The sequence below is a fragment of the Hypanus sabinus genome, chromosome 6 (assembly GCF_030144855.1).
Source record: "Hypanus sabinus isolate sHypSab1 chromosome 6, sHypSab1.hap1, whole genome shotgun sequence".
Lineage (NCBI taxonomy): Eukaryota > Metazoa > Chordata > Chondrichthyes > Myliobatiformes > Dasyatidae > Hypanus > Hypanus sabinus.
Genome location: NC_082711.1, coordinates 104,092,222 through 104,106,787, shown reverse-complemented (window position 1 = coordinate 104,106,787; position 14,566 = coordinate 104,092,222). Strand labels below are relative to the sequence as shown.

At 45.3% G+C, this 14,566-nt stretch overlaps 1 protein-coding gene across 3 annotated transcripts in view; it reads left to right on the top strand.

The window, feature by feature from the left end:
* Positions 1-318: 318 nt before the first annotated feature.
* LOC132395726 (SLAM family member 5-like) overlaps positions 319-14,566 on the top strand; it is a 42,301-nt gene continuing 28,053 nt past the window's right edge. For all 3 annotated transcript variants that reach the window (XR_009512729.1, XM_059972681.1, XM_059972680.1), the window contains exons 1-2: positions 319-432; positions 8,010-8,330. Coding sequence is in view for 2 of the 3 variants with exons in the window: in XM_059972681.1 (XP_059828664.1) it covers positions 369-432; positions 8,010-8,330 (385 nt within the window). In the remaining variant the exon portion in view is untranslated. The remainder of the gene's footprint in view (positions 433-8,009; positions 8,331-14,566) is intronic.

Below are 14,566 nucleotides of genomic sequence, written 5' to 3'. Positions count from 1 at the left end.
TCCAGTCTTTTCTTGAACAGAAGCTAGAAATAGGCTGGGAATGGCTATGAACCAGCACTCGAAGGGGAAATGTCCCACGGAAATGAGGTCTGTTGCTGAGAGCTGATAGTGAATGGTTTTCCAAAGCAGAGTGGAATCATCCTTGTCAGTATGCTTGAAAGCAAAGTAGAATTTGTTGTTGGTGAGGAAAGTGCTACATATTCAAAACAGGAAAGTGGAAAACTTGAGTAAGCGAAAGGAACTGGGAGGGCCAGTATGATGTTTTTGTCAATTACGTGCATCTCACTTCATTATAATATATCTGTTCCTGGTCTTACTTCCTTCTGGAACAATCTCCCGGCCATCAAGCTCACCAGTCAAGCTTGAGGATGTGGAATTGCTTGAAAAGGGTTCTCTGCCTGAACTCTGCTTTTGTATTTGCCATCTTTCTGGGTAAGGTCAGATTTTAATGTTTCAGCTCTGGTTACAGAACAGTTCGATGTGTGCAGGTTTTCAGTGTGTGAAAATGCTGTTTATCACGGTCACGTCCCAATCTGCTGATTCACACACGATATTGGAGCATGTTCAGTTCCTAATTTTCACCATCAGACTTTGCCTTCCTCAACTTCTGTTGAACTTCCTTGATCTCAGTCTCCCTCACCTAGTCTCTCTCTCTATACCTCCGTCTACCGACACACTTTCACCCTCAATGTCCTTGTCTTTCTTTTGGTCTCATTTAACTCTTTCATTATTTCTTTTCTTCCTTCAACACATCTATCAGTTGCTTTATGCAAGTCCTTCTGTCTTTCCCTGTCTCCCTCCCTCTCTCATATTATTGTTTGAACGGTAAATAACATTCCTCTTTCTGCTGCACGTATTACTGTCCTCTTGCTGTGACCATCGAACCATTTCCTGTCCAGTCACCGTTTGATGCCGTGTTTACCACATCCTGACATGCTCCTCGCCTTTCATAGAAGCTCGAGGCACTCAGACCCACCAACTCTTTGCCTCCAGCCCCTGCTTCCCTGTCCATCCCTACAGTGTTGAGAAACGAGGGAGACAGCTCCCTCCCAAAGAGAGAGGGAGGGGATATCACATTTTTTCAGGATGTTTTAATTGGTCTATTTGGATTTCAGAGAGTCATAATCTCATGGAACACCTCAGCCTAGAAACAGACCATTCAGCCCATCCAGAACATGCTAACCTGTGATTCTGGCTAGTCCATTAAACCAAAACTCAGACCACAGCCCTCCATACTCCTCCCAGTCATGTACTTACCCAAATTTCTCTTAAATTTTGAAATTGAACACACATCCACCACTTCCTGTGGCAGCCCGTTCCACACCCTCACCACCCACTGAGTGAAGAAGCTCCCCCAATGTTCACCTTTCACTCTTAACCCATGAACTCTAGTTCCACCCACCCAACTCACTTGAAAAAGCCTGATTGTGTTTACTCGATAGTCCTCATAATTTTGTAACAAACCTCCCCTCATCCTCCTGCAATCCAGGAAAACAATGTCCTAACCTGTTAGATCTTTTCCTATAACTCATGTCTTCAGTCCTGGCAAAGTCTTTGTGATTTGTCCCTGTATCCTTTCAGTCTTATTGATATTGTTCCTGAAGGTACAGTACTGTGCAAAAGTCTTAGGCACACGTAAAAAAAATCTGTAAAGAACAGATACTTTAAAAATATTGAAATGAAATATTTCTAGATATCAAAACTTTACTATGCAGAGCAGTAAACAGTGAAAAGCTAAATCAAATTAATATTTATTGTGACCACCCTTTGCCTTTAAAACTCCATCATTTCTCTGAGTTGCCCTGTTGTGCAGTTTTACAAGAAAATTGGCTGGTTAGTTGTTCCAAGTATCTTGGAGAACTTGCCACAGTTCTCCCCCAGACTCTGGTGTCTCGCTTGCTTCTGTCTCTCCAGGTAAGCCCAGACAGTCTCCATGATGTTGAAATCAGGGCTGTGTGGAGCCAAACCATTTAAAATCATATAAAAATCTTGGGTGCCAAAGAGTTTTGCACCGTACTGTCGGTGACCAGAACTGAGCACAATAATTCTGGTAAAGGCCTCAGTTGTTAGGGAGCTTGTTAACCACCTGACCAGCTTACTTTGATCCTGTGCTGTGAACGTTTAAACAGTAAACACTGAACAGTGAACAGATAAACAGTAAACAGTGAACATTTAAACAGTAAACAGTGAACAGGTAAACAGTAAACAGTGTACAGGTAAACAGTAAACAGTGAACATTTAGACAGTAAACAGTGAACAGGTTGCTGTCCAACTGAGATCTTGGTCATCAGGACTGGACAGAAAGGGGGAAGACGTCAGAGTGATTTGGTGGAGGGAAGCGAAGGAGTACAAGCTAGAAACTGATAGGTGAAGCCAGGTGAGTGGGAAATCAGGCTATTGGACAGCTGGACAACAATTCCCTGATCTGCGTTACGGAGGGAGCCACACAATGAGATTGTTAAAATTGGTAATGACTCCTTTCAGACAGCAGGATGATGACTGCCTTGCACCACAGGAAGAACATCTTCCCATCACCGGGACTCACAAGTGGAGATCCCACAACAGGAACTTCATGGTCAGTCTGTCACACTCCTGGGTTTGCACCTTGAGCTGTTGAAAGGAAGTGAACAACCCTCCGAATCTTCCCACAACGAAACCAATGAGAGGAGAGCCCTACCCCAATTCCGAATCCCCATAAAGGGAGCAGAGCCCCACCCCCATTACAACCCCCGATAAAGAAAGCAGAGTTCCACTCCCATTCTGACTCCCCACCCCATTCTGACTCCTCATAAAGAGAGCGGAGTTCCACTCCCATTCCGACTCCCCACCTCCACAAAGAGAGCAGACCAAGCCAGCAGTTCCCTTTGGACCGGTGACGCTGCGATTGCCCAGTGAGTGGAAGAGTGAGTGATGTCGGCTCCGGATCTGTGATCCTGCATTCTTGCCTTCAAGCCACCCTACTTGTCTTTGTCTGCTTTCTGCAGTGCCGGGTCCTTGACAAATCGAAGCAGAGCTCAGACTGGGTTCAAAGTTGAGCACATCTCTCTCAACCTGATTTGTGAGCCCTGCATCTTGGTCAATCCCATCACGTGCTTCTGTGAGTCTTCCCTCAAGATGGGGATCTCTGCTGGAATTGCTCGTCCTCTATCAGTCAGTTGTTAAGGTGCAGGAATGTGGAGCCACCCGTATCCACAGTGAGGACCTCTGCTCATACCGTCGCATGGTACCAGATACATGGAGTCCACCAGGAGAGATGCAGACTTGCAAAAAGTTCAGATGGTTGACTTGAGTCTCCTCCCCTAGACCTCTGGGTGAAGGACTGGAGTGCATTCCAGATGTCCATTAAGTTGAGGGAGTCAATCAGCTCCCACAGTTTTGCTGTAATACTTGGCCGTGCTAGGGACTGGAATGGTCCCTCTCCTTGTCAGTACAGTTAAAACCTGCTTCCTCCAGGGTTGAAGCCCTGCTATCAGGAACAATTATCAGAGCAGCTGCCTCTAACAGCTCAGACCTGGAGCACAAATATTCACCCTGTGTAACAGTACACCACCCTGGCACATGGTGAGCTGGGGCAATTGTCCCAACGATCCAGTCAGAGCTAACCAGATACCTGTAAAAAGTATTCACTCCCTTGGAAGTTTTCATGTTTTATTCTTTTACAACATTGAATCACAGAGAATTTAATTTGGCTTTATTGACACTGATCAAAGGAAAAATACACTTTTTTGTCCAAGTGAAAACAGATCTCTACAGAATGATCTGAATTAATTACAACATAAAACACATAATAATTGATTGTATAAATATTCACCCCACCCCCTTTAATATGACACACTAAATCATCATGGGTGCAGCCAATTGGATTGAGAAGTCACGTAATTAGTTAAATATGCATCACCTGTGTGTAGTCAAGGTGTTTCAATTCATTGTGGGAAAAATACAAATGTATCTGGAAGGTTCAACTGTTGGTGAGTCAGTATCCTGGTGAAAACTGCAACATGAAGACAAAAGAACCCTTCAAGCAACTCCAAGAAAAGGTTATTGAAAAGCACAAGTCCGGAGATGGGTAAAGAAAATTCCCACGTCACTGAATATCCCTTGGAGTACAGTTAAGACAATTATCAAGAAATGGAAAGAATATGGTACAGCTATAAATCCGCCTGGAGCAGACCGTCCTCAAAAACTGAGTGACCGTGCAAGAAGGGGACCAGTGAGGGAGTCCACCAAGAGACCTATGACAACTCTGGAGGAGTTACAAACATCAGTGGTGGAAATGGGAGAGAGTTTGCATACAACTGTTGCCTGGGTGTTTCAACAGTTGCAGCTTTATGGAAGTGTGGCAAAGAGAAAGCCACCGTTGGAAAAAAAACCTCACCTGAAATCTCAGTTAGAATTTTCCAGAAGGCATGTGGGAGATTCTGAAGTCAACTGGAAGAAGGTTCTACGATCTGACAATACCAAAATTGAGCTTTTTGGCCATCAGACTGAATGTTATATTTGGCATAAGCCAAACACCAAACATAATCAAAGACACACCATCCCTAACATGAGGCACGATGGTGGCTGCATCAAGCTGTGGGGATGCTTCACTACAAGAGACTCTGGAAGGCCTGTGAAGGTAGGGGGTAAAATGAAACCAGCATAACACAAGGATATCCTGGAGGAAAACCTGATGCAGTCTGCCAGAACCGCAGGGAATGGCTTAAAAACAACAAAGTTAGTGTCCTTGAGTGGCCAAATCAGAGCCCAAACCTCAAACAAGTTAGAATTTGTGGCTGGACTTGGAATGGTCTGTTCACTCACAATACCCTTGCAATCTGACAGCTTGAGCAGTTTTGTAGAGAAGAATGGGGAAAAATTGTAGTGTCCAGATGTGCCAAGCTGATAGAGACCTATCCACACAGACTCAAGGCTGGAATTGCTGCCAAATGTGCATCTACTAAATAGTGATTTGAAGGGACATGAGTAATTATGCAATCAATTATTTTGTGTTTTATATCTGTAATAAATTTAGATCACTTTGTAGAGATATGTTTTCACTTTGAAATGAAAGTCTTTTTCTGTCAATCAGTGTCAAAAAAGCCAAATTAAAACACTGTGAATCAATGTTGTAAAACAATAAAGCATGAAAATTTCTGGGGGGAGAAGGGTGAGTGTGAATACTTTGAATAGACACGATAGATACCAGACTAGAAATAGAATTAACATGACTTGACTTCTAGTGTAACAGCTGTATGGTTAGTCCTCCTTGTCAACTCAGGAGCCAGGTGGCTTCATCTCCCAAACCCAGTGGGAGATGTCCTGTCAGACATTCACTGCATTTCTGCTGTCCTTAAGGATGGAGAGAAATGGTGACGTCTGCAGAAAGATTCTCTGTTGCCTTTGAGGGCAAGGTTTGGTGTGGTAACCTTCACGTCCATAACAGTTCAATCCTCAGTTCCAATGCCGGAGTGACTCTTACCCTTCCTCATCACCCTCCACACTCTAATTTCTAGCTCTGCAGAATTTTTTGTGATTATGCCTTCCAAAGTGCTTCCTGTATCTGAACATTGATTCCCCATGATATGTACAAAGGGGATCCATTTCCTTTGAAAAACATTTCCTAAACTTAGTAATTTAGTCTTTTCTATCGAGGATAACTTCATGTTTTTCAGCATTGTACTCAATCTGTCATGCTCTTGTTCACCCACACAACCTGTCTATCGTCTTAATACGCCTTTGCACTCACAATACAACTCTAAATCTTAATTCATTTGTCATCATTGGCAAAATTGAAAATATTAAGTTTGGTGTCCTCATCTCGGTCACAGATATGACTGGATATAGTCTGGGGCGTGAACAATGTCTTTAAAGAACTTCACACTGATATGACTGTGGATAGTCTGGGACAGAAACAATGTCCCTACAATACTCCATAAATTAAAGTTGTAAAGGTTTATTCACTTTTGTTTCTCAGATACACAGAATTATCTGCAGTTCCAGGCAGTCTGACTTAGTTGATGAACATTCTGTATAGAACCTTTCTGAAAGAGTTCTGAAATTCTGGGCAAGTCATATTTAGTAGTGTTTCCCACTATTTCCACGTGCACGCTCTTTAATGTGGCTACGTTATTGTGTGAACCTGTACACCAGATCACTCATGCAAATATCTGATCAGCCAATCAGGAGGCAGCAACTCAATGCTTAAAAGCATGCAGACATGGTCAAGTGGTTCAGTTGTTGTTCAGACCAAACAGCAGAATGGGGAAGAAATGTGACCGTGGAATGATTGTTGGTGTTAGATGGGGTGGTTTGAGTATTTCAGAAACTGCTGATATCTGGGATTTGACACTCAACAGTCTCTAGAGCTGGGGTTCAATGGACCCTACCATTAGGCCGGTCTGCTCGACATTGGTGAGACCCATCGTATATTGGGAGACCCCTCCATTGAGCACCTCTGCACAGTAGCCACAAGTGGGACTTCCCTGAGCCCAAACATTTTAATCCGATTCCCATCCCTGTTTGGACTTGTTGATACATGGCTTCCTCTTCTGCCAAGATGAGGCCACCCTCAGGGTGGAGGAGCAACACCTTGTATTCCGTCTGGGTACCCTCCAACCTGACAGCATGAATATTGATTTCTCTTTCTGGTAAGCAATTTGCTCTCCCCCATTCCCCAGTCTGACCTTTGGTCACCATCCCATTACTTCCCCTGGGTCACCTTCTCTTCCCCTTTCTCCATTGGTCCACTCTCCTTCCCTGTCAGATTCTTTCTTCTCCAGCACTTGACCTTCCACAACCATCTGGCTTCACCTATCACCTTCCAGTTCTCCTCTTTCCCCTCCCCTCATATTTTTTTATTCTGGAATTTTCCTCCTTCCCTCTCAGTCCTGAAACAGTGTCTTGGCCCAAAACATTGACTATTTATTAACTTGCACAGATGCTGCCTGAGCTGACGAGTCCATCCAGCATTTTGTCTGTGTTGATTTGGATTTCCCGTGTCTACAGTCTTTCTAGTACTTTTAATTCCTACTGTTGCCTAAACCAACCATCTTGAACAGACAAATAAATGTAGACTCCAAGAAGACTATGATCATACCCACTTTATTTACAAAATACATCATGGGGAGTCCATCTAACAATCAGGATGTCCTGGACTCCGAATGAGCAGTAAAAAGTTCCTCCTTTTATACAGTACAGAAATGAGATGTTCGTAATTTTCCCTGTTAAAATTACAGATTACTGAATGACCACTTTGTGTATGTATTTAATTTCATTAATTGTACCCAGGCCTACATTACGACTGACATGAAATGGGCAACCTCATCCCTGCTTTAAACCATTTCTAATGTCCATCTCTATTTCAAAGATACCAACCTCAGGCTCTCGTATTCGATTCTCCACCTCTTCGTTAATGTCTTTCATCATTTTTAGAAATCTCTTCCTCCACATGGCTCACACCCTCCCATTTACCAATATAATTTATTTATTGGCTTAGAGATATGGCTTGGAACAGGTCCTTACGGCCAGACGAGCTACCCAACTAGTTATCCCGAGTTTAACCAAAGGACAATTTACAATGAGCAATTGACCTGCTAACAGGTATGTCTTTGGACAGTGGGAGGAGACACACACACTCACGGTAAGAACGGACAAACTTGCTTACACAGGATGCCAGAGTTGAACTGTGAACTCCACTGGCCTGAACTGTAAGAGTGTTGCTCGATTCCTTTTTTGTTCAAACTCCCCAAATGTTTTTACCTTCTCCACCGATACCATTCACTTGACCGAGTTCCTTTGCCATCTCTCTGCGTCCCTGACTTCATTTCTCAGGCCTGGCTGCAGAGAATCTTCACTCTGTTCCCCCCATGAGCTCACTGTGTGATGGAGGAACTGTGGGGCAGATCACTCATGGGCCAGTAGCCAGACAATGGGCCACATGGCCTGCCCCGTGTCTGTGATCCTGCAAGCTCTGATTCCTCCTCCAGTCGCTGAGCTCACATTCTGACTGCCTCCTCTTGTCTCCTCAGCCAGGACTGGAGCTTCCCCTGCCATTGTGAATGGAGTCCTGGGACACTCGGTTTCCTTGTTTCCTTCGATCCCAGTCAGACAGGACGTTTACGAGGTTGAGTGGATAAAGTCATCACCCAGAACAATGATAGCACAATACTCAGAAGGATCAATTAAATACTTTAATAGCAGTTACAACAACCGAATAACTCTTCATTCCGGAAACTTCAGCCTGGAAATCCATGATCTGAGGAAAGAGGATGCTGATGAATATGAGGTCATCGTCACAGCAGGAGATTCAGGAGATGAACGCAGAGAGCGTATCCAACTTAAGGTGTACGGTGAGTAAAACCTGTGGAGGGGTCTGGGTGAATGTGTGAGGGCAGATCCTGCGTGTTCCCACTGTCTGCATGTGTCCAGATTTGGGCTCAGGATCCCAGTGTAGTGGGGCTACGACAGTGCAGGGCTGGGGCAACACACCCACTGCATCCCTGGAGATGAGGCCAGTGGCCGTGCAGGGTGACCCTGTGGCCCCGAGCCTGTAGAAACAGCACACGGGGAGGTGTGTGGTACAAACATGAACAATTAGAAAAGAATCAGAATCAGGTTCAATATCACTGGCATACATCATAACATTTGTTGTTTTGTGGCAGCAGTACATGATAAGAAAACTATAATTAACAATAAAGAATATATATAAAATTCAACGAACAGTGGAAAACGAGAGCAAACTAGCGAGACAGAGCGCATGGGTTCATTGTCCATTTAGAAATCTGATGGTGGTGGAGAAGAAGCTTTTCCTGAAATATCGAGTGTGTGACTTCAGGCTCCTGTACCTCCTCCCTGATGAAGCAATGAGAAAAGGGAATGTGCTGGGTGGTGGGGTACTTAATGGCAGACGCCACTTTTGAAGGTGTCCTCATTGTTGGGGAGGCTTGTGCCCATGATGGCTGTGTTTACAACTTTCTGTAGTCACAGGATTGTCTGATTAGACATTTACATGAACGAGCAGAGTGTACGAGTGTACCTGATAAAGTGACCCCCACCTCGCTCAATGTACTGTGCACACCCTACCCTGGTGCATTTCCCCAGAGGCACTTGCCCAGTAGCCTAATCTCCCCTAGCCCTGCACTGCCTCAGCCCCACTACACCTCAGCTCCATTCTCCATTCAAATGGGACACAGGTGAATTAAAACACTGTCACCTACAGGGATGGAGCCACGGTAGGAAGCTGAGATCAGGCTGGATATCAACATTCACTCAAACATTTTTTACAACTGTGCGGTCCAACCATTGTTCTGAACAGGAATGTTTTAAATGGCCTGGAAACATCGCAGCACTTTAAATTTTTCTGCAATGTGCATACTATGAATATTCAGAAAATTGAAAAATCACATACTTCTGATTTTATGAATTGAAGGATATATTTGAAGGCAATTCTGGATTTAGTATTGTGTAATGAACCAGATTTGATAAGGGACGAGCTAAATGAGCCATTAGGAAGTAGTGACCATAATATGATAAGCTTTAATCTGCAATTTGAGAGGGAGTAGGGACTATCGGAAGTGCCAGTATTAGAGTTGAACAAAGGGGACAATGGAGCCATGAGGGAGGAGCTGGCCAAAGTTGACAGGAAGGATACCCTTGCAGGGATGACAGTGGAACAACAATGGCAGGTATTTCTGGGAATAGTTCAGAAGGTACATTATCAGTTCATTCCAAAGAGGAAGAAAGATTCTAATGGGAGTAGGGTGGACCGTAGCTGACAAGGGAAATCAAGGACAATATAAAAATAAAACAGAAGTATAACATTGCAAACATGAGTGGTATGTCAGAGGATTGGGAAACTTTTGAAGAGTAACAGCAGTTAACTAAAAAGGTAATACTGGGAGAAAAGATGAGGTATGAAGGTAAGCTAGCCAAGAATATAAAGGAGGATAATAAAATTAGTTAAGACCAAAGTTGGGCCCTTGAAAGCAGAAATGGGTGAATTTATTATGGGGAACAAGGAAATGGCAAATGAGTTGAACAGGGACTTTGGATCTGTCTTCACTAGGGAAGACATAAACAATCTCCCAGATACAATAGTAGCCAGAGGACCGAGGGTAATGGAGGAATTGAAGGAAATTCACATTAGGCAGAAAATGCTGTTGGGTAGACTGATGGGACTGAAGGCTAATAAACCTCCAGGGCCTGATGGTCTGCATCCCAGGGTACTTAAAGAGGTGGCTCTGGATATCGTGGACGCATTGGTAGTCATTTTCCAATGCTCTATAGATTCAGGATCACTTCCTGAGAATTGGAATGTTTCCTAATTTTTAAGAAAGGAGGGAGAGAGAAAACAGGGAATTATAGACCAGTTAGCCTGACATCAGTGAAGAAGAAGATGCTGGAGACAATTATAAAAGATAAAATAATGGCACATTTGGATAGCAGTAACAGGATCAGTCCGAGTCATCTTGGATTTACGAAGGGGAAATCATGCATGACTAATCTTCTGGAAATTTTTGAGGATGTAACTATGAAAATGGACAAGGGAGAGCCAGTGGATGTAGAGTACTTGGACTGTCAGAAAGCTTTTGAGAAGGTCCCACATAGGAGATTTGTGGGCAAAACTAGAGCACATGTTATTGGGATTAGGGCACTGACATGGATAGAGAATTGATTGGTAGATAGGAAACAAAGAGTAGGGATAAACGGATCCCTTTCAGAATGGCAGGCAGTGACTAGTGGGGTACCGCAATGCTCAGTGTTGGGACTGCAGCTACTTACTATATACATTAATGATTTAGATGAAGGGATCAAAAGTAACATCAGCAGATATGCAGATGACACAATGCTGGGTGGCAGTGTGTAATGTGAGGAGGATGTTAGGAGAATGCAGGATGACTTGGACAGGTTGGGTGAGTGGGCAGATGCATGGCAGATACAGTTCAATGTGTATAAATGTAAGGTTATACAATTTGGTGGCATGAACTGGAAGGCAGATTACTATCTGAATGGTGTCAAGTTAGGAAAAGGGGAAGTACAATGAGATCTAGGTGTCCTTTTTTATCAGTCACTGAAAGTAAGCAGGCAGATACAGCAGGCAGTGAAGAAAGCTAGTTGCATGTTGGCCTTCAACACAAGGGGAGTTGAGTATAGGAGCAAAGAGATCCCTCTGCAGTTATACAGGGCCCTGGGAAGACCACACCTGCAGTATTGTGTGCAGTTTTTGACTCCAAATTTGAGGAAGGACATTCTTGCTATTGAGGGAGTAGGTTCACAAAATTAATTCCCAGGTTGGCAGGACTGTAATATGTTGAAAGATTGGAGCGACTGGGCTTGTATGCACTAGAACTTAGAAGGATGAGAGGGGATCTGATTGAAACATATAAGATTATTGAGTGATTGGACATGCTAGAGGTAGGAAACATGTTCCTGATGTTGGGGGAGTCCAGAACCAGAGGCCACAGTTTAAGAATAAGGGGTAGGCCATTTAGATTGGAGTTGAGGAAAAACTTTTTCACCCAGAGAGTTGTGGGTCTGTGGACTGCTCTGCCTCAGAAGGCAGTGGAGGCCAATTCTCTGGATGCTTTCAAGAAAGAGTGAGATAGAGCTCTTAAAGATAGTGGAGTCAAGGGATATGGGGAGAAGGCAGGAAAGGGGTACTGATTGTGTATGATCAGCCATGATCATACTGAATGGCGGTGCTGGCTCGAAGGGCCGAATGGTCTACTCCTGCACCTATTGTCTATTGTCTATAATGAAGAGAGTACAACAAAGAAAATCTTTCACATTCTGTAATCTTTCTCTAGCTGCATCCAATTTCAGTTAACACAGCAACATCGGTTACGAGTGTGGGAGTATTTCAGCCACTGCCTGGCCGTGCACCCTCACAGCTTAGAGAGAACAGTGTGAGAAAGATCCATCCCAACTGACACAGCTGGGATTGGCTGAATGTCCGTTTTCTGCTTTATGAAGTATTTTCTGATCTGAGTGTGGTCTGACCAAGAGAGACCAAAACTGTGAGTACATACTGTGGGTGGCCTAAGCAAGGAAGACAGGGACTGGAATTGAGTATGCTTCTCACAATGAGGTCTGAATCAGGGAGATAGGTAATAAGGTGGTGCATGGTGCTCCCTGTGTGGTCTAACCCAGGCAAATGGGGACAAGATCCCTTGAGATATACTGAACAGGAAAAGCCCCTTTATCCACACGGAACAGGAAAAGCCCCTTTATCCACACGGAACAGGACAAGCCGCTTTATCCACATAGAACAGGAAAAGCCCCTTTATCCATACGGAACAGGAAAAGCCCCTTTATCCACACGGAACAGGAAAAGCCCCTTTATCCACACGGAACAGGAAAAGCCCCTTTATCCACACGGAACAGGAAAAGCCGCTTTATCCACATAGAACAGGAAAAGCCCCTTTATCCACACGGAACAGGAAAAGCCCCTTTATCCACACAGAACAGGGGAAGCCCCTTTACCCACACAGAACAGGGGAAGCCCCTTTACCAACGGAACAGGAGAAGCCCCTTTACCCACACAGAACAGGAAAGCCCCTTTAGCCACAGTGAACATGAAAAGCCCCTTTAGCCACATGGAACAGGAAAAGCCCCTTTCGCCACACGGAATGGGAAAAGCCCCTTTTGTCATGGTCCGGTCCGCAAAGTCTGCGTTCCAGCTTACTGTCCAGTCCGGGTCTTCCGGCGTTCCCTTGTCTCATTTGGGCTTAATTGTAGGCACCTGATTCTCGTCTTGGGGCTGGGAATAGAAGTGGTCATAGGTTCAAGGCTGGGGGGGAGGGGTTATTTTGTCTTGTCAGTATCATGTCTTTGCCTCTGTGTGGGTTTGTCCTGTCGGTATCCTGTCCTTGCCTCCGTGGAGTAAGTCAGGCTGTCCTTGCTGTTACCCTATGGTGGGATCTGTCCCTCCTGGTCTCCGGTCCTTATCTCCGTTGGGTAAGTCAGGCCATCTTTGTCGTTACCTTGAGGCTGGACTGTTCCTTTCCTTCCCTCCGAAACCCTGCCTGTAGGGCCTCACCTTGCCTGTGCCTGGAGCCCTGCCTCACCTTGCCTCTGCCTGGAGTCCTGCCTCACCTCGCCCCGCCTGGAGCCTCGCCTCGCCTCTGCCTGGAGCCTTCCTTTGCCTTGCCTGTGTCTGGAGCCTCGTCCTGTTTGGAAATGTCTGTCCGTGTCCACGCCTTGGCTAGGTAGCTCCACCCGTTTTTCCGCTGCCTAGCATTGGGAACTGTCTCATCGTGTTTAGCGTTCTGTGCAATGAGTCCTGGCCCTACATTCTGCATCCAAGGAGGGGTCCCACCTCGGTGTTCCATGTTCCTGTCTTTCCCTCGGCTCTCTTCTGCACTTCTGTTCTCCCTTGACCAAGGCTCCGTGTTCCTGTCTTGTTGATGTGCCTTGCCCAGCCCAGGACAACCTTGACCAGCCCGGTTCTGGGATTCCCTCGTCCTGCGCTGGGGTTCCCTTGTCCTGTCCAGGAGTCTCACATCATGTCCTGTGCCTCTCCTTGTCCTGTAGCCACGTCTTGCCCTCACCTGGTTATGGAGTCCGAGCCCAAGTCAAGACCCAGGTTCTGAGTCCTTGTCCAATCTCTGGCTCGGAGTCCAAGCCCAGGCTCCTAGTTCACGGTTCCATGTCCTGGTTCCGATATCCTAGTCAAGTCCTAGCCCAGGCCTGGAATCCTTGTCTATTCTGGGGCCTTTGTCATGTCCAGCAACCTTTCTTCCTCACTTCCCTTGCTAGCATCTTGGACTACCTAGTCCTGTTCCTGGTAGTTCAGTGTCTGTGACTTGCTTTTGGGTCCACTCCCAATGCCCTCCATATGACACCATTAGCCCTACGGAACAGGAGAAGCCCCTTTAGCCCTACAGAATGGAAGAAGCCCCTTTAGCCACATGGAACAGGAGAAGCCCCTTTCGCCCATGATCCATGCTGACCATCTACCCATTCACACTAATCCTACACTAATTCCATTTTTTAATTCCTCCCACATTCTCATTAACTTGCCCCAGACCTACTGCTTGCATACAGACCTGTGGCAATGTCTGCCCAATGACTAATTAGCTTACCTACCCTACTGACTTTAATTTGTGAAGGAAACCGAAGCTCCCAGAGAAACCAAAGCCGAAACATAGAGAACATACAAATTCCACACGGACACCAGCCAAGATCAGGATTGAACCTCGGTCTCTGGCACTGCAAAGCTGCAGCTGTACTCGGAGTGCTGCCCTTGAGTGAAGGCTGAATTACTCTGGAACACTGCACACGGTTCCAGTCTAGCTCTGTGCCCGTCACAGTCCCATGGTTACTGCTCTTGCACCAGATTCAGGACCGCTTCCAGGAGTGACAAAAGACATGGAACTGAGAGAATTCCCAGCATACAGAGCCATAAACAAGACATAACAGAGTGTTTGTGGATGACCCTGGGCAATTTTTTGGAAAGAGGGAACAGCACATGTGGAAACTTCTTCTAGCAGCAACTGAATGGACTGAAGATGAGTGAAGGGTTAAATGGGTGGGGGGATATGAGCTGGGATTAGCTTTATGTTCACTTGGGACCATTCAGGATGGG